Here is a 17,853-nt window from a genome sequence, read left to right on the forward strand (position 1 = left end):
GTTCCCTCCATGTTCTGGATCCATCAGATCTGCCATCCCTGGGTCAGGCCTTTTCCTGTACAATTTGGTCCATCTCTGGCCTGGCACGGTGTCAGCTGTGGTCATTGGTGCCCCAACCTCTAGTTTATGAAGAATCCCTGGATTCCTAAACTCTTGAAAATGTTCATATCAGTGATCATGCCTAGACCACTTCTCAACCCAGTTGGAAGATTGTGATGAGCGAACCTCTTCTTTAGGCACCCATTCACCCCAAAGTTTATGAGGCCTCATTTTGGAAGCAGCGTGGCCTAGTGAAAGAAGCTCAGGCCTGGGAGCCAGAAGTCCTAGGTTCGAATCCCAGCTCACTCACTTGTCTTCTGTGTGACCTCGGGAAAGTCACTTAATTTTTTTGTGCCTCAGTTTCCTCAACTGCAAAATAGGGATTCAAAATTTGTTTTCCCTCCTACTTAAACGGTGAGACCCATGTGGGACAGGAATTGTGTCTGACCTGATTAACTTGTATCTACCCAGTGCTTAGAACTGTGCTTAACAAATACCATGATTATTATTTTTTTTTATTTCCCTTACAGACTCAGAAGCATACATTCCTCCTCAACAAGCTCTTATCTGGCCAAGCGAAGGGCAAGGTGCTGATCTGAAGTCGGGAAACCTCCAGGCATGGGATTTCAAGTGACGGAGTGGTTCCAAAAGTCTCAGTTCATCTGCACTCTGTATATGTCATACTTGTTTATGAATGTTTTGGATGCATAAGTGTCAAATAATAGTTTGATCTCTTCTTACTTTATTTTTCTCAGACACTGCCTGACACTGTTTCTGCTAATCTTCAGGTGTTGCCAACTCTGCCTGGGGTGCAACATTCTTCAAATATTAAAAAAGTGTTACCAATAGGATTCAGTTGCCGAACCTACATTTTTGGTGCATAACCTAGTCTTCAAATATCAGGGAATGTTCTGAAGATCACTCCGTGGTCAAAACTCCTTTTCTGAGTGTGTAGCCACATTCTACAGTCAGCATGTAGAGATCTGTTGACAGGATACATCAGAGAGTTTCGTTTCAGTCTTCTGTCTCTTTTTAGCCATAGCACAGTCATCTTCTTCCACGGGCACTCACATCCACATCTAGCTTAGTCAAACATCGTCTTTGAAATTTATGACAACTCTATGGGCATTGGGGAATGGCTCAAGCATGGCATCCTCGGCTCTGATCTGGCCAGCCATGCTATCCTGAAGCCGCCTCAGAATCTTGGTGAACTTTTCAGGCAAGCCGAATTTAGTAGGTCTGCAGAGTCCAGATCTTGGTAAGGTCTATGAAAGTTGTCTAGCGGTCCTGGTTCTGTTCACTGCTCTTCTCCTTTATGTAAAATGTAGCAAAGATCATGTCCACTGTGGCACTGTGTAATCTGAAGCCACTTGGTTTCTCCAGGAGTATCCGGTCGACAATATTCTTTGTAGCTGATCCAGGAGGACTCTGGCTAATATCATGCTTGTGATGGAGGAGACACACCTTGATAATTGTCACAATGTGATCTTTCTCCATTCTTCTTGAAAATAGGGATGAAGATAACAGTGAAATAGAGTTCCTGTGGTATTTCCTGAATTGTCCATATGAGGAAAAGTTTATGCAATGTTGTCCCCTTCATGTTTGAAGATCTCAACAGATAAGCCACTGGGTCCACATGCTTTTCCATTTTTCATGGCTCTGACTGCTGTGCTGACTTTCATTCATTCATTCAATTGTATTTATTGAGTGCTTACTGTGTGCAGAGCACTGTGCTGACTTCTCTGACAGTGGGTACAGATCCCACACCTTCATATATTGTGAGGCTTAATATGTTTGGCAGAGCCTTGTCTTTTCATCACTTAAGGATTCCCTCCTCCCATATGATGAGACTGGAATCATCTTCACTCTTCAGGGATAGCATGATGACACATACAGGCTCTTATAACATCTCCAGGAAAGTGTAGAAGTTTTTGATTTTGTAGCAGTCTGCATAGCCTTGGAGCTCTTCTACTTCGGCATACCACCACCTAATCAAGTTTGTTTCTTAATTTGTCACCAACCATGGCTACACATCCATGAGCTTACCCAAATCTCTTTTGAAACAATTGATATTGTCCCTCTGTCCCAACTTCCTGTGCTCTGAAAGGTTTGTCTCTGAGAAGAATTTACTCCAGAAGAGGACTGTGGTGGGTGATAATGATGTTACATAATTTACCTAGTGTCTTCTAAAACTCAAGTATTTTTGACATATTCATCAGTACTACACGTAAAAAAGGAATGGAAGAATTGATTCTGTTTTCCAAATTGAGTAAATTAATAAAGAAATCTGTCTTTATTATTCAGATGACAGACTCCTATTTTTAGTCCCTCCATAGCAGACTTTTGCCTCAAATTACCAAAGTATTTACTCTATCCATACAGCACAAAGAGTAATCGGAAACTCTGTTCCATGCACCTGGTACTTCAAATCAATTAGAGACTAACAGTAAAAAAAAATAAAACAGGAAAATGTAGGGAGAAGTGGCAGGAAGCTGAAGAAATCTAGCAATAACAATGAGGCCTAGTAGAAAAAGCAGGGGAATGTGAATCAGGAAAATGGCCTCAGTTTCTTTAATTGGAAAATGAGAAGCTCTGTGGTCTCCCTACTGTAAGCCCAGTGAGGGGGTTAGAAGATGCATTTGCTCTTAATACTTTGTATCTAACAGAGCATAGAGATTTGGCACATGAATGGCCTAATGGATAGAGCGTGGCTTGGGAGTCAGAAGGACCTGGGTTCTAATCCTGGCCCTGCCACTTGTCTGCTGTGTGACCTTGAGCAAGTCACTTAAATTCTCTGTGCCTCAGTTATCCCATCTGTAAAATGAGGATTAAGACTGTGAGCCCCATATGGGACAGGGAATGTGTCTAACCCGATTTGCTTGTATCCACCCCAGCAATTAGTACAGGGCTTGGAACATAGTAAACACTTAACAAATACCATAATTATTATGAGGAGTGGGTGAACACAGACTGAACATTTTCTTGAAAAGCAACACGGTCTAGTGAATAGAGCAAGGGCCTGGGAATCAGGAAGTCATGGGTTCTAATCCAGACTCTGTCGCTTGTCTGCTATGTGACCTTGGGCAAAACATTTCACTTCTCTGTGACTCATTTACCACATCTGCAAAATGGGGATTGAGACTGTGAGCCCAATTTTGGGGCAAGGGACTGTGTCCACCCTGATTTGCTTGTATCCACCCCAGCACTTAGAACGATGTAAGTACACATAGTGCACATAGTAAGCATATAACAAATGCCGAAATTTTTATTAAACAATATTATTATCATTATTATGATTGTGATTATTATGATCATTATTATTGTAAGGTAAATAGTTATATTCATTCATTCAATCATATTTATTGAGCACTTACTGTGTGCAGAGCACTGTACTAAGCGCTTGGGAGGTACAAGTTGGATATAGTGGATATCCTTCCCAAACTGCCCATGCAGCTCACTTTGAAATCAAGCTAGTTACAAATAGATGGAGAGTTACAGTCTGTAGTTACAGTAAGACACCATGATGATGGCCATGCTGCCCAATAAAGCCAAGAGACAGATAATAAGGCTTAGTGGATACAGTTTGGGACAGGGAGTCAGAATGACCTGGGTTCTAATCTGGCTCCACCACACATCTGTTGTGTGATCTTCGGCAGGTCACTTAACTTCTCTGGGCCTCAGTTACCTCATCTGTAAAATAGGGATTAAGAGTATCAGCCCCATGTAAAACAGAGACTGTGTCCAACCCAATTTGCTTGTATCTACTCCAGTGCTTAGAACAGTGCTTGGCATATAGTAAGTGCTTAACAAGTAGTGCAATTATTAAGATTAAAGGATTCTCTGGCTCTGGTGGTCCAAAGAAACCAAGCAGGAGAGAGTCACCCTCAGTATTTTGGTTGATTTCTCTTATCCCTATTCTGCTCAAAACATTTAAGGCAGAAAATCCATCCAAAATTGAGTACCCAACTCAATGCTTTTTCAGGCAAATTACAAAACTCCAGAAAGCCTCCACTGTCCAGATCAGCATCTTTCATGTGTGTCACTGAATCTTCAAATCTGTGGGGTGTTCTGAGTGATGAAGGGAGAAGTTTGCAAGCCAGGATTATTTGGGGGCAGAGGCAGAGTGTAGATTTTGACATCAAACTCAGAGCAAATCCATTCTCTCAGGATTGACTGGTCTGATGATTGGAGATTGCCATGAGGGCACTTCAGTTCTCTTTCCTGGTATTTGATTATCTAGGGATTAAGAAAACTCAGGCAATCCTAAACTCTCCCAGTTATATTTTTATTCCATCTTGCTTTTTTTCCGAGACTCAGGCAAGATTGCCCCTAAACTGTCACAGTCCTATCAGTCTCTAACCTATTCTTGAATACCTTCCAAAAAGAAGATTCTGGAACTTCAGTTAGGGAAAAGCAGGGAATTGAGTGAGCTGAATTGGGTCTGGAGAGCCGATGGTGTACAGGTGACTGAATCACAGTCTCCAAGTCTCCAAAGAGAATGGATCATTCATTCATTCAATCATATTTATTCAGTACCTACTGTGTCTCCAACACTGTCCTGTTTGGGAAAATATAATCAACATTAAACAGACACACTCCCTTCCCACAACGAGTTTACAGTCCAAGTGAGGGGGAGGCAGACGTTAATATAAATAAATAAAATTGCCGATATGCATATAAGTGCTGTAGGGCTGGGAGTGGGAAGACCAAAGGGAGCAAGTCAGAGTGATGTAGAAGGGAGTGCAGGAAGAGGAAAGTAGGGCTTAATTAAGGAAGGTTTCTTGGAGGAGATGTGCCTTCAGTAAGGCTTTGAAGAGGGGGAGAGTACTTGTCTGTCAGATTTGAAGAGGGAGGGGGTTCCAGGCCAGAGGTAGGATATGGGCGAGGGGTCAGCAACAACATAAAGATCAAAGCACAGTGAGAAGGATAAGATTAGAGGAGCGATGTGTGTAGGCTGGGTTCTAGAAGGAGAGTAGCTAGGTGAGATATGACGGGGCTAGTTGATTGAGTGCTTTAAAGCCAGTGGTGAGGAGTTTTTGTTTGATGCAGAGGTGGAAGGGCAACCGCTAGAGTTTTCTGAGGAGTGGGGAAACATGTCCTGAATATTTTTTTTGAAAAATGATCCAGGCAGCAGAGTGAAGTATGGATGGGAGTTGGGAGAGACAGGAGTAATCCAGTTATCCAGGTGGGATAGGATGAGGGTTTGTATTAACATGGTAGTAGTTTGGATGGAGAGGAATGGGCAGGTTTTAGCTATGTTGTGAAGGTGGGACTGACAGAATTTAATGGGCCTTGTTGAGCAGTGGAAAAAGCACGGGTTTGGGAGTCAGAGGTCATGGGTTGTAATCCTGGCTCTGCCACTTGCCAAGCTGTGTGATTTTGGGCAAGTCACTTAACTTCTCTGTGCCTCAGTTATCTCATCTGTAAAATGGGGATTAAGAGTGAGTCCCATATGGGACAACCTGATTACTTTGTATCTACCCCAGCGCTTAGAATAGTGCTTGGCACATAGTAAGAACTTAACAAATGCCATTATTGTTATTATTAAATCCGGGCTATTCACCCTGTATACCAGAAGTACCAAATTTATGGGATTATGAGAGCAATCCCCCCATGCTCCTAAAATATTTAGCCCAACTGCCAGCCTCACCTATCCCAAGCCTCTGACAAGACCAAGACCAAGAATTTCAGTCAGATAACTCTCTGGCATGTTAACTGTATGAAGCCTGTGCCCCCTCCCCCACATTCTATAAAATACCTTCCCTCTTTTTGCCTGCCTTCAGAGTGAAACGTTGGTAGTTATGCAGTGGAATCAGTAGAGACTTATTGATTGAAGGAATCCATTCCATCCATCCCATCCATCCATCCTGCCTGCCATATCCTCAGAGGAGGATGAGTGGAATGGGGGCTAGAAGCCCTCCATTAATTAAGGTACTTGTGCACCTGTGCATGCATGCATGCACACACATTTATCTGTTACATTTTGCCAAGGGTTTAGTGCAGTGCTTGGAATTCAGTAGGTTCTCTGCTGTCCGGGAGAAAAACAACCCTAGCCCCACATAAAATTTCTCATCAGCCCTAGCTTTGCTCTACCATTGTAGTTAATAGCAGCAGCAAACGTGAGTGAGAGCCTCTGATGGTCCCATCTCCATCAGACCGAGGTCTGATTTACGAGAGAGAAGTTGTCCTGTCCCAACATCAGTAGGACTTCCCATCAATACTCTCAGGAAGAAGCAAACACTTCATAAGATCTTCTCAACCTTCAGAATGTGGGGAAGGTCCGGGAGTGAAGCTGTGGCTGTAACTATTGTTATTTTTGGACTCTGAGTCATCATGAACCTGAAACTTCTCCTCCAAGATGCAGAATGCTATGAGTCTTTTTGTATTTTTTAAAATTTATTCTTTTCCTTGTCTGTCAAACCTGAGCAAAAATATCTGTTAAAAATTATGATAGTGGTGGCATTTGTCAAGTCCCTTTTTAGGGTCATTCTGGAGAGTTTCCTGTACTCTTACCAGTCTTGATTATGTGAGGTAGAGTCAAGCAGAGGCATATCAATTCCATCCCTAGCTTGGGCAGTGGCTAGTGAATGAACAGCAATCTGCTACAAGTCAAAACTCACCTGTTCTGGGCAGCAGTGGCTTGGGAGTGAGTCGAGAACAGAGATTCAAGTTTACAGTGTGGAAGGAGGTAATGGTAAACCACTTCCATATTTTTACCAAAAAAAACTCTATGGAGACACTAACAGAATGATTGCAGATAGAGGTGGGGCACTCTGGGAGAGATGTGCCCATGGCATCGCTATGGGTCAGAGAAGACTCGATGGCATAAGACAAGGCAAGAATTTGTCAAGTGCTGACTATGTGCCAAGCATTCTCTTAGATCAGAGTCCCTTTCCCACATAGGGCTTACACTATAAGTCAGAGGGAGAATGAGTATTGAATCCATATGCTACAGATGAGGAAGTTGAGGTACAGAGAAATTAAGTGACTTGCTCAACTCATGCAGTAGGCAAGTGGCCAAATCGGGGTTAGAACCCAGATCTTCTGGCTCCCAGACCTGTGCTCTTTCCAGTATGTCAAGCTGCTCCTCTGTTCTCCCTGATTCTAAAACTGTGCCCTGTGTAGACAAGGACTGTCCAATATGATTACCTTGTATCAACTCCAGGGCTTAGTACAGTGAATAATAATAATAATTTTGATATTTGTAAAGCACTTACTATGTGCCAAGCACTGTTCTAAGCGCTGGGGTAGATAGAGGATAAGCAGATTGTTCCACTTGGGGCTCACAATCTTGATCCCCATTTTACAGATGAGGTAACTGAGGCCCAGAGAAGTTAAGTGACTTGCTCAAGGTCACACAGCAGACAAGTGGCAGAGCCGGGATTAGAACCCACGACCTCTGACTCCCGAGCCCGGGTGCTTGCCACTAAGCAATGCTGCTTCTCATTTGGTCAGCACCCCATATGCTGCTCTGATCTTGGACTCTGAGATATTGCCTTGGAGCACCTTGGCAGGCAATCTCACCTGATTTGGTCCTTATTAGAAAGAAAAATGGAGTCAGGGGATTTTCAGGGAATGAGAATTAGATCAAAAACACCTGGACTCCCAGCATAGTTCAGTACAGGAATAGGCTGCTAAATGGTGTGCTGACTCTTCAACCCGGGGCCAGTTTATTTATGCATCAATTTATTTCTTAGTTGTGGTATTTATTAAATGCTTTATAAAGTGCTTCCCAGGTGCCAAAGCATCATTCTAAACACTGGGGTAGAAACCTATCAACCAATAAGTTAATCACATTTACTGTACACTTACCATGTGAAGAACACTGAACTAAGCTCTTGGGAGAGTATAACACAACAGATTTGATAGACAAGTTCCTTGCTCACAATGAATTTACAGCCTAGAAGGGAAGTCAGGTCTAGAGGAAGAGACAGACATGAAAAGAAATTATGGATATGTACATAAGTGCTGTGAGGCTGAGGGTGGGGGAAAAAGAGAGGGAGGTGGGGAAGTGAGGGCTTAGTTGAGGAAGGCCTCTTGGAGGACGTGTGATTTTAATAAGCTTTTGGAGGTGAGAAAAGTAATTGTAGGTAGAGGCAGGATGTAGACGAGAGGTTGGAAAGGAGATAGACAGGATGGAGGTACTGTGAGAAGGTTGGCATTAAAGGTTCAAAGAGAACAGCTGGGTTGTAGAAGGAAATCAGTGAGACGAGGTAGATGGGGGGCCAGGTAATCGAGTGCTTTAAAGCAATTGCTAATAAGTTTCTGTTTCATGTGTTGGTGGATGGACAGACATTGGAGGTTCTTGAGAAGTAGGTAAATATGGACTGAATAGTTTTGTAGAAAAATGATCATGGCAGCAGGGTGAAGATGGACTGGAGTGGGGAGAGACAGGAGGCAGGGAAGTCAGTAAGGGAGCTGAGGCAGTAATCAAGGTGGGATAGGATAAGTTCTTGTATAAAAGAGGTAGCAGTTCAGATGGAGAGGAAAGGATGGATTCTAGCAATGTTTTGAAGGTAGACCCAACAGTAATTGGTGATAGATTGAATATGTGGGGAACATGAGAGATATGAGTTGAGGATAATACCAAGGTTATGGGCGTATGAGACAGGGAGAAAGGTGGTACTGTCTACAGTGATGGGAAAATTAGGGGGAGCACAGGGTTTGGCTGGGAAAATGAGGAGTTATGTTTTGGACAAGTTAAGTTTGAGGTATCCGAGGAAGATCCAGGTAGAGATATCCTGGAGGCAGCAGGAAATACGTGACTGTGGAGAAGGAGAAAGATCAAGGTGGCAGATGTAGATTTGGGAATCTGCATAAATTCTCTATACATCATCTGAATAGAGATGTTAGTTGAAGCCATGGGAGTGAATGAGTTCTCCAAGAGAGTGTATGTAAATGAAGAATAGAAAGGGATCCAGAATTGAGCCTTGAGGGAGCCCACAGTTAGGGGGTGGGAGGCAGAGGAGGAGCCTATTAAAGAGAATGAGAATGAGTGTCAGAGAAATAAGAGGAAAACCAGGAGAGGACAGTGCCAGTGAAGCCAAGGTTAGACAATGTTTCCAGGAGAAGGGGGTGGTTCACAGTGTAGAAGTCAGCTGAGTGGTCCAGGAGGACTAGGATGGAGTAAAGGTCATTGGATTTGGCAAGAAGGAGTTCAAAGCTGACCTTTATAGGGTAGTTTCCATGGAGTGAAGGAGGTAGAAGCCAGAGTAGAGGCAGTGAAGAAAAGAATTGGAGGAGAGGACGTGGAGACCTTTGCTGTAGATAACCTGCTCAAGAAGTTTGGAAATGGGGCAATAACTGGAGGACGACAGAAGATAATCATATGAAAATACACTCCCCGTCGCACATGAAGCTTACAATCTCAGCGATGGATTCTGAGCCCCCTGAAGGATAGGGATTGTGTCTAATTACCACCTGTGTATTCTCTCCCAGGGCTTAACACAGAATTCCGCAAATTGTAAGCATTTAATGTAAATATATTACTTCTAGCGAGAGCTGGTATATTATCCCCATTTTACATATGAGAAAACTGAGGCCTAGAGAGGTTCAAAGACTTGTCCAAAGTCACTCAGCAGGCTAGTGGCCAAGATGGGACTGGCACCCAGTTCTTCTGACTCCCAAACCCATGCTTGTTTCTCTTAGTCTCTTGTTTCTCTTAGTCATGCAGCTAAGGAAGCTAAGGGTAAAGGCCCACTGTATGACCTGTATGGTTAGGCACTGAACCAAACTGAAAGCAAAAATCTAGCCTAGCTGATCTTTTGAGTTCCTTTCCTGTTCTAGAATTCTAATAATACCCTGATCTTGGAGAGGAGTCCCTGATGCCCACCCTTCAAGGTAAGTCACATCCTTCCACTAAGAGGCCACCCCTCTTGGTTCAGCTTTTCAAGTCTCCTGGAAGCCTCTGCCTATCCTTGCCAGCCTCCTAACAGCCTCCTTGACCTCCTTGTTCCGCAGGGAGTAGATGAGCGGGTTGAGCATGGGGGTGACCACAGTGTACAAGAGGGTGAGGAATTTACCCTTCTGCTGAGCATAGTGGTTCTTGGGATGGAGGTAGACGGCTGAGACGGTGCCGTAAAAGAGGAAGACAACCACCAGATGGGATCCACACGTTCTCCAGGCCTTGCGGCATCCTGAATTTGATTTGATACTCATCACAGCCCCAGCAATGTGGCCATAGGAAACCAGGATCAAAATCAAGGGCACCACCAAGAAGAGGACACTGGACACAGACATCTGGACTTCGTTGATGGTGGTGTCCCCACATGCAAGGTGGATCAGAGCAGGCACCTCGCACACGAAGTCCTCCACCAATCGGATGTGGCAGAAAGACAGGCGGAGCGTGGACGAAGACTGGATCAAGGCCTGAATTAGCCCAGCCCCCCAAGCCACAGTAGCCAGCAGGAAGCAGAGCCGTGGATGCATAATAGTCAAGTAGTTCAGGGGTTGACAGATGGCCACATAACGGTCGAAGGCCATAACCACTAGCAGGACACACTCGGTGGCTCCAAGCCACAGGAAAATATAGAGCTGGGCAACACAACCAAGGTGGCTGATGACCCTGTCTGAACGAATCAGGTTGACCAGCATTTGGGGGACACAACTAGTGGTGAAACCGAGCTCCAGGAAGGAGAGGTTGCTTAGAAAGAAGTACATGGGGGTGTGGAGACGAGGGTCGAGGCAGGATACCAGGATGATGGTCGAGTTGCCCACTAGGGTAAGGAAGTAGAAGATGGAGATGAGCCCAAACAGTAGCGCTTCCACCTCTGGCTGGTTAGAGAAGCCTGCCAGGATGAAATCTCCCATAGAGCTATGGTTGGCCACTCCCATCTCTTCCTGGCAGAGATCTCTTTCACTTTGGATGCTGCAAAGCAAAATGGAAGCTATTTACCAGTAGTGCCTGAGCACAGAGTATTAGTAAAAGCTCCCTGTGGACAGGTAACATGTCAGTTCATTATTCTGTACCTCCCAAGAGCGTAGAATAATGTGCTGCACCAAGTGGGGGCTCAATAAATTCTACTCCTACACCTATCCCTACCCCTCCTCCTTCTCAATATATCAGTGATATTTAATGAATATTTACTGTAGTAAGCACTGGGGAAAGCACAATACAACAAAGTTGGTAGACGCATTCGCTGCCTCAGGTTTACTGTGCAGAAGGGGTCTATGGAAAACTGCTTCCATATTTTACCAAGAAAACCCTATGGATACACTATTAGAATGATTGAAGTTGGGGGTTGGTCGTTCGGGAGAGATGTGTCCATGATGTTGCTATGGGTCAGACACGACCTGATAGCATATGACAACAACAACATACTACACTGCTACTAGGGGTATGATATCGGATCAGATAAGGGCCTGTGCAGGCTCACAGTAAGTCTTACCCCCAACTGTTAGATCAATCAATTGTATTTATTGAACACTCACAAGGTGCAGAGCATTGCACAGAGTTCTTGGGATACTACAGTGGAGTTGGTAGACACATTCCTTGCCCACAAGGAGCTGGCATCAGAGGGGGAGACAGACATTAATATAAACTTATAGATATTAATAATAAAAATGGGATTTGTTAAGCGCTTATTATGTGTCAAGCACTTTTCTAAGTGCTGGGGTAGATACAAGGTAATCAGGTTGTCCCACGTGGGGCTCACAGTCTTCATTCCCATTGGACAGATGAGGAAACTGAGGCCCAGAGAAGTTAAGCGACTTGCCCCAGGTCACACAGCCGACAAGTGGTGGAGCCGGGATTAGAACCTGTGACCTCTGACTCCCAAGCCCGGGCTCTTTCCACCAAGCCACGCTGCTTCCCACTCTGCTTAGATAGGTATGTAAGTGCTGTGGGTCTGAGGGTGGAGTGGATATCAAGTTCCCAAAGGGTACAGATCCAGGTGCACAGATAACACAGAAGGGAAAGGGAGTCAGGGAAAAGAAAGCTTAATTGGGGAAGGGCCCCTTGGGACATGTGACCTTCAAATGAAGAAACAGACCCAAAGGTCGAGTAACTCACCCAGGATTACTCAGCAGGTCAGGACTGGAACTGAGGCAGGGACTGGGGTCTCTCCTTGCTCTCTTTCATAGATTTTGGCATGAAGTTGGGGCAGGCAGAAGCTGGGCCCATCACGGGCCGGGACAGTACTTAGGGTAAGGGGCTCCGGGTCACTGTAGAGGGGCCCGGGTTTAACAGAACTGTTAGAATGAACACAGAACTGACCTAGAGGAAAGAGCCCGGGCCTGGGAGTTGGAGGACCTGAATTCCAGTGCTAGCTCTGCCGTTTTTTTGTGGCGTGACCTTGAGCAAGTCACTTCACTTCTCTATGCCTCAGTTCCATTGTTGTGGAAGGGGGATTCAATGCCTGTTCTCCCTCCTGCTTGGACTGTGAGCCCCATATGGGACCTAATTACATTGTTTCTACTCCAGTCTTTGGTACAGTGCTTGACACTGAGGAAGCACTTAACAAATACCACAGTTACTTCCTTTCCATTGGATTGACTCTGTCCTCGCTTGACCGGGGGCAAACTTGTCCAGGGGTGGACAAGTTTTCTGGGCAGTGATTCTGGACTGCGATGATTCTGCCTTCTCGCTCCTCATCATTCCCTCCCAACCCACCGTGCCTGGCCTCTTTGCCAGGGCCAGAACGACTCCCCTCTGACAGCTTCACATACTGTCTCTACCTGATTCACTGTCTCCCCGCTTCTAGACTGTGAGCCTATTTTTGGGTAGGGATTGTCTGTATCTCTTGCCGAATTGTACTTTCCAAGTGCTTACTACAGTGCTCTGCACACAATAAGCCCTCAATAAATAGGATCAATGAACGAGCTTAAAGTTCACTCCTACTACTAACTTGAGAACTGCCTTGAAGATGAAGATGATGGTGAAGATGTAATTGCAATATTACTATTCCTACGTCATCCTCTGCAAGTTCCTCATAGTCAGACGTTCTTCAGTGTATTGGCTTGGCTCCTATAGGGAAGTAAAAAAAGAGCGAATGAAAGGATGAGCTCTGGTTGGATGAATGTTAAGGTGACAATTTATCCAGTTTCATTCTGTACAGCCTAGTTTACAGATAGGCCATCCCTTGCCCAGTAATTATATGAGACCAGTTCTTTTAGATCTGTTTTTTGGGGGAGTGTTGGGTTTTTTTTTTCAAGGTCATGGCTCTTGCAGCCGAGGCCTGCAGGCTGGGTGAAGCAGCAGAGTTCATATGAACTTGGGAGGGAATAACTGTGGAGCAAATGGAGATCAAGGACACTTCCAGGAAATGCTCTAGGATCCTGCTAAATCAGTGTGAATCATTAAAAGAATGCATGGGAGCGCCATCACAATATTGCTGCATACTGTCTGCTGTGTGACCTTGGGCAAATCACTTAACTTCTCTGAGCCTCAGTTACCTCATCTGTAAAATGGGGATTATGACTATGAGCCCCACATGGGACAGCCTGATCACCTTGTATTCCCCCCCCAGTGCTTAGAACAGTGCTTTTCACATAGTAAGCACTTAACAAATGCCATCATTATTATTAATGTTACTCTGTGTTTCAACATATGAATCACTGGACACCCTGGGGTTGGTGTGTTTGTGGGCAGCTAGGTGTGTTGTGTCAACTTCCTCACTGCAGTCTCACATTTTCTCCTGCTCTCAAGACATTTCAATGTCCTGCCAAATTCTCAAACTTGTTCAAAATGGAACTACTTATCTTCCCACCTAAACCTGCCTTTCCTCGATTTTCCTATCATGTTTGGCAGCAACACCATCCTTCCTGTCTCACAAGCCTTGCCATTATCTCTCTTATTCAATCCACTTATTCGGTCTGTCTTTAAATCCTGTAGGTTCAACCTTCACAACATCACTAAAATCTACCCTTTCCTCTCCATCCACACTGCTACCGTGCTAATCCAAGCTCTTATCCTCTCCTGCCTTGATTACTGTATTGGCCTCCTTGCTGACCCACCTCCCTCCTATCTCTCCTCAATCCAGTTCATACTTTGCTGCCTGGATCATTTTTCTCTAAAAACGGTCAGTCCATTTTTCACCACACCTCAAGAACCTCCAGCGGTTGCCCATCCACCTCCACATCAAACAGAAATTCCTTACCATCCCCTTCACTCCACCCTACACTCTACCCTACGCTCCGTCCCCTACACTCCACCAAAACTGCCCTCTCAAAGGTCACCAATGACCTCCTTCTTGCCAAATCCAATGGCTCTTACTCTATCCTAATCCTCCTCGACCTCTCAGCTACCTTTGTCACTGTGGACCGCCCCCTTCTCCTCAACACGCTATCCAATCTTGGCTTCACAGACTCTGTCCTCTCCTGGTTCTCCTTTTATCTCTCCAGCCGTTGATTCTTAGTCTCCTTTGCGGGCTTCTCCTTCCCCTCCCATCCCTTTACTTTAGGGGTTCCTCAAAGGCCAGTTCTTGGTCCCCTTTTGTTCTCTATCTACACTCACTCCCTTGGTGAACTCATTCACTTCCACAGCTTCAACTGTGACCTCTATGTTGATTCCTTCATTCATTCAATCATATTTATTGAGTGCTTACTGTGTTCAGAGCCCTGTACTAAGCGCTTGGAGAGTTGGCAACATATAGAGATGGTCCATACCCAACAGTGGGCTCACAGTCTAGAAGAGGGAGACAGACAACAAAACAAAACATATTAACAAAATAAAATAAATAAAATAATATGTACAAATAAAATAAATAAATAGATTAATAAGTATGTACAAGCATATATACATATGGTCAGGTATATATGTATATGTATATATATATTCTGATGACACCCAAATCTACATCTCTGCCCCTGCTCTCTCTCCCTCCCTTCAGGCTTGTATCTCCTCCTGCCCTCAGGACATCTCCATCTGGATGTCTGCCCGCCATCTAAAACTCATCATGTCCGAGACTGAACTCCTTATCTACCCTCCCAAACCCTGTCCTCTCCCTGACTTTCCTGTCACTGTAGACAGCACTACCATCCTTCCCGTCTCACAAACCCACAACCTTGGTGTCATCCTCGACTCTGCTTTCTCATTCACTCTACACATCCAATCCATCACCAAAACCTGCTGGTCTCACCTCCACAACATTGCCAAGATCTGCCCTTTCGTCTCCATCCAAACTGCTATCTTGCTGGTTCAATAGAGTCCTATCCCCACTGGATTATTGCATCGGCCTCCTCTCTGATCTTCCATCCTCCTGTCTCTCCCCACTTCAGTCTATAAGTCACTCTGCTGCCCGGATTATCACTGTACAGAATCGCTCTATGCATGTCACTCCCCTTCTCAAAAATCTCCAGTGGTTGACTGTCAACCTACAAATCCAGCAAAAATGCCTCACTTTCGGCATCAAGACTCTCCATCACCTCGTCCCCTCCTACCTCACCTCCCCTCTTTCCTTCTACAGCCCAGCCCACACTCTCCGCTCCTCTGCCACTAACCTCCTCACTGTGCCTCATTTTCGCCTGTCCTGCCGGGGACCCCCAACCCACGTCCTTCCTTTGGCATGGAATGCCCTCCCTCCACACATTCACCAAGCTAGCTCTTTTCCTCCCTTCAAAGCCCTACTGAGAGCTCACCTCCTCCAGGAGGCCTTCCCAGACTGAACCCCCTTTTTCCTCTCCTCCTCCCCATCACTCTCCTCCCTACCTCCTCCCCTTCCCAACAGCACTTGTATATATTTGTACAGATATTTATTTTACTTGTACATATTTACTATTCTATTTATTTTGTTAATGATGTGCATGTAGCTATAGTTCTATTTATTCTGACGATTTTGACACATGTCTACATGTTTTGTTTTGTTGTCTGTCTCCCCCTTCTAGACTGTGAGCCTGTTATTGGGTAGGGACTGTCTCCATATGTTGCTGACTTGTGCTTCCCAAGTGCTTAGTGGAGTGCTCTGCACATAGTAAATGCTCAATAAATACAATTGAATGAATGAATGAAAAGAATGAGGGGTGCCCTTGCCAAAAGATACCTACAATTCTCCCACTTGTTCCCACTGCTCTCTCTCCCTTCTGACTCTCTGCAGTCCTCTGGAGTGTTGGAACTTGTCACTTGCTCCACTGCTCAGATCACAAAAGGGAGATTCAAAGAGGTCCAGTCCTCTAGTATATCACAGTACATTTACTGTGAGCAGGGCGTTAGGTTTTCTGCCTCCAATATTTAATGCCCTGGTGTGCCAGCATCCATCTCCTACTGGCTGAGCCAAACACCCTCCCCCAGCACCATGCCTCCTGCTCGAGTGGAAACTTATTCTCATTTTTAGACAATGGGAGCCAAACAAATATGTGTGGCATGATCTTAAGTCCAAGCAGGATAACAGAACTACTAGATGGGTGACTCCATACCCAGAGGGTCAGCCTTAAATACCACTGAGAGATAGAATCCTGTGACCGGAATGAGGGCTGGAGAGGGGAAACACTCCCAGACTGCTTTCATTCTTCTGCCTCACTCTCTCTTCTTCTTGTGGGGGACAATAGCTTCAGCAAGGGGGTGGAGCATAGAGGGAGTGAAATCTTTCACTCCACCTATCCAACAATTACTCTTCCTCACTTCAAAATCTTACTGAAGGCAGAGCTCCAAGAGGTCTTTTGTGTTTACACCCTCCTTTCCTCGTCTCGCTCTCCCTTCTGTGTCACCCTGACATGTTCCCTCTGTGCTTCCCCACTCCCAGCCCTACAGCACTTATGTACATATCTGTAATTTATTTATACTAATGTCTGTTTCCCCCTCTAGACTGCAAGCCCATTGTGGACAGGGGATGTGTTATATTGTTATATTGTATTCTCCCAAGCACTTAGTACAGTAGTCTGCACACAGTAACTCCTCAATAAATATGATTGATTAATTGAGTGACACACTCTCTCCTTCTCAAGAAATGGAATCATCCTGTGGTAGTCCTGGTTAAAGGGGCATTATGTTAGGTTTGTGTTACAGTCAGAAAGAGGAGAAACTCCTCTCCACTGAGGCAAAGGGCTCAGATATTGCTCTAGGAGTCTCTAATCCTTGCCCAGTTGTAACTCTCCCTGAAAAGGCTAGAGAAATAACAGTGGAAAGGTTGGAGATAAAACTTTCATCACCAATGACTTCTGGGGAAAGGCAGGGAAGACTTATGAGCAGGAAATGGGTAAAAATAATGGAGTTGATCAGAACAGGAGATTGATCAGAACAGGAAAGGCTTCTACGTGGATGAAAAGCAGAGGCTGGAACAGTTTCTAAGGAGAGTGAATTCTATCCCCAGAGCCTGTCCTTTGATCTCACCTGAACCAGTCTCTTCCTCTCCCATCAACTCAGACATCTGGAGAACTGGAGTGATCAGAAACATGAGCTTTTCTGGATGACTATTAGGAGATCTTCCCCAAAGAGTCTCAGCCAGAGTGAAGGTGAATATTTCTGCAGTGAGGGATCCCTGAAGACTGACTAATAGAAGAGATGGGGAAACGATGTGTGTGGGTTGACTCTATAGAGGCCTTGGGGAACTTGAGGTCCCTCAATGGCAATTAACTTCAGGAAACAAGGTATTCAAAATGTGGTCTCTGTGGGGAGAGCCGGAAAGGGAGATAGAAGCCAACCTGACCCCTCGCCCTCCATTCCCTTGTATCCTAAGAACAGTTCTGTATGCCCCCTTGCCTTGAAAGCCAGGCAAGGCTATGGAGTCCAAGGGCAGAAAGCCCTTGGGATATTGAATTCCACAACTGCCTGCTCTCTGGCACCTTATGAGGAAACCTGGAATCTGAGACTGAGCCAACTTGGAAAGAGCTTGCATTGTTATGTCTAAGCACTGGGGAGGTGACAAGGTGATCGGGTTGTCC

General features: G+C 45.1%; 1 protein-coding gene across 1 annotated transcript; it reads right to left on the bottom strand.

Moving 5' to 3' along the window:
• Positions 1–1,127: 1,127 nt before the first annotated feature.
• LOC119940662 (olfactory receptor 2H2-like) lies at positions 1,128–10,872 on the bottom strand. The gene is made up of 2 exons (XM_038760873.1): positions 9,973–10,872; positions 1,128–1,250 (listed from the first exon to the last, which is right to left on the bottom strand). The coding sequence occupies exons 1-2, from the start codon at positions 10,870–10,872 to the stop codon at positions 1,128–1,130; spliced, it is 1,023 nt and encodes a 340-aa protein (XP_038616801.1).
• Between the last annotated feature and the right edge of the window lie 6,981 nt (positions 10,873–17,853).

This window comes from Tachyglossus aculeatus, chromosome 19 (assembly GCF_015852505.1).
Source record: "Tachyglossus aculeatus isolate mTacAcu1 chromosome 19, mTacAcu1.pri, whole genome shotgun sequence".
Classification (NCBI taxonomy): Eukaryota; Metazoa; Chordata; class Mammalia; order Monotremata; family Tachyglossidae; genus Tachyglossus; species Tachyglossus aculeatus.

Bases quoted from the DNA above. Each gene is read 5' to 3' on its own strand.
- LOC119940662 (XM_038760873.1), bottom strand. From the start codon at position 10,872: ATGGGAGTGGCCAACCATAGCTCTATGGGAGATTTCATCCTGGCAGGC. The intron at 1,251-9,972 runs GTTAGGAGGCTG...TTGCCTGAAAAG, and splicing joins ACAAGGAGGTCAAGGAGGCT to TTCACCAAGATTCTGAGGCG.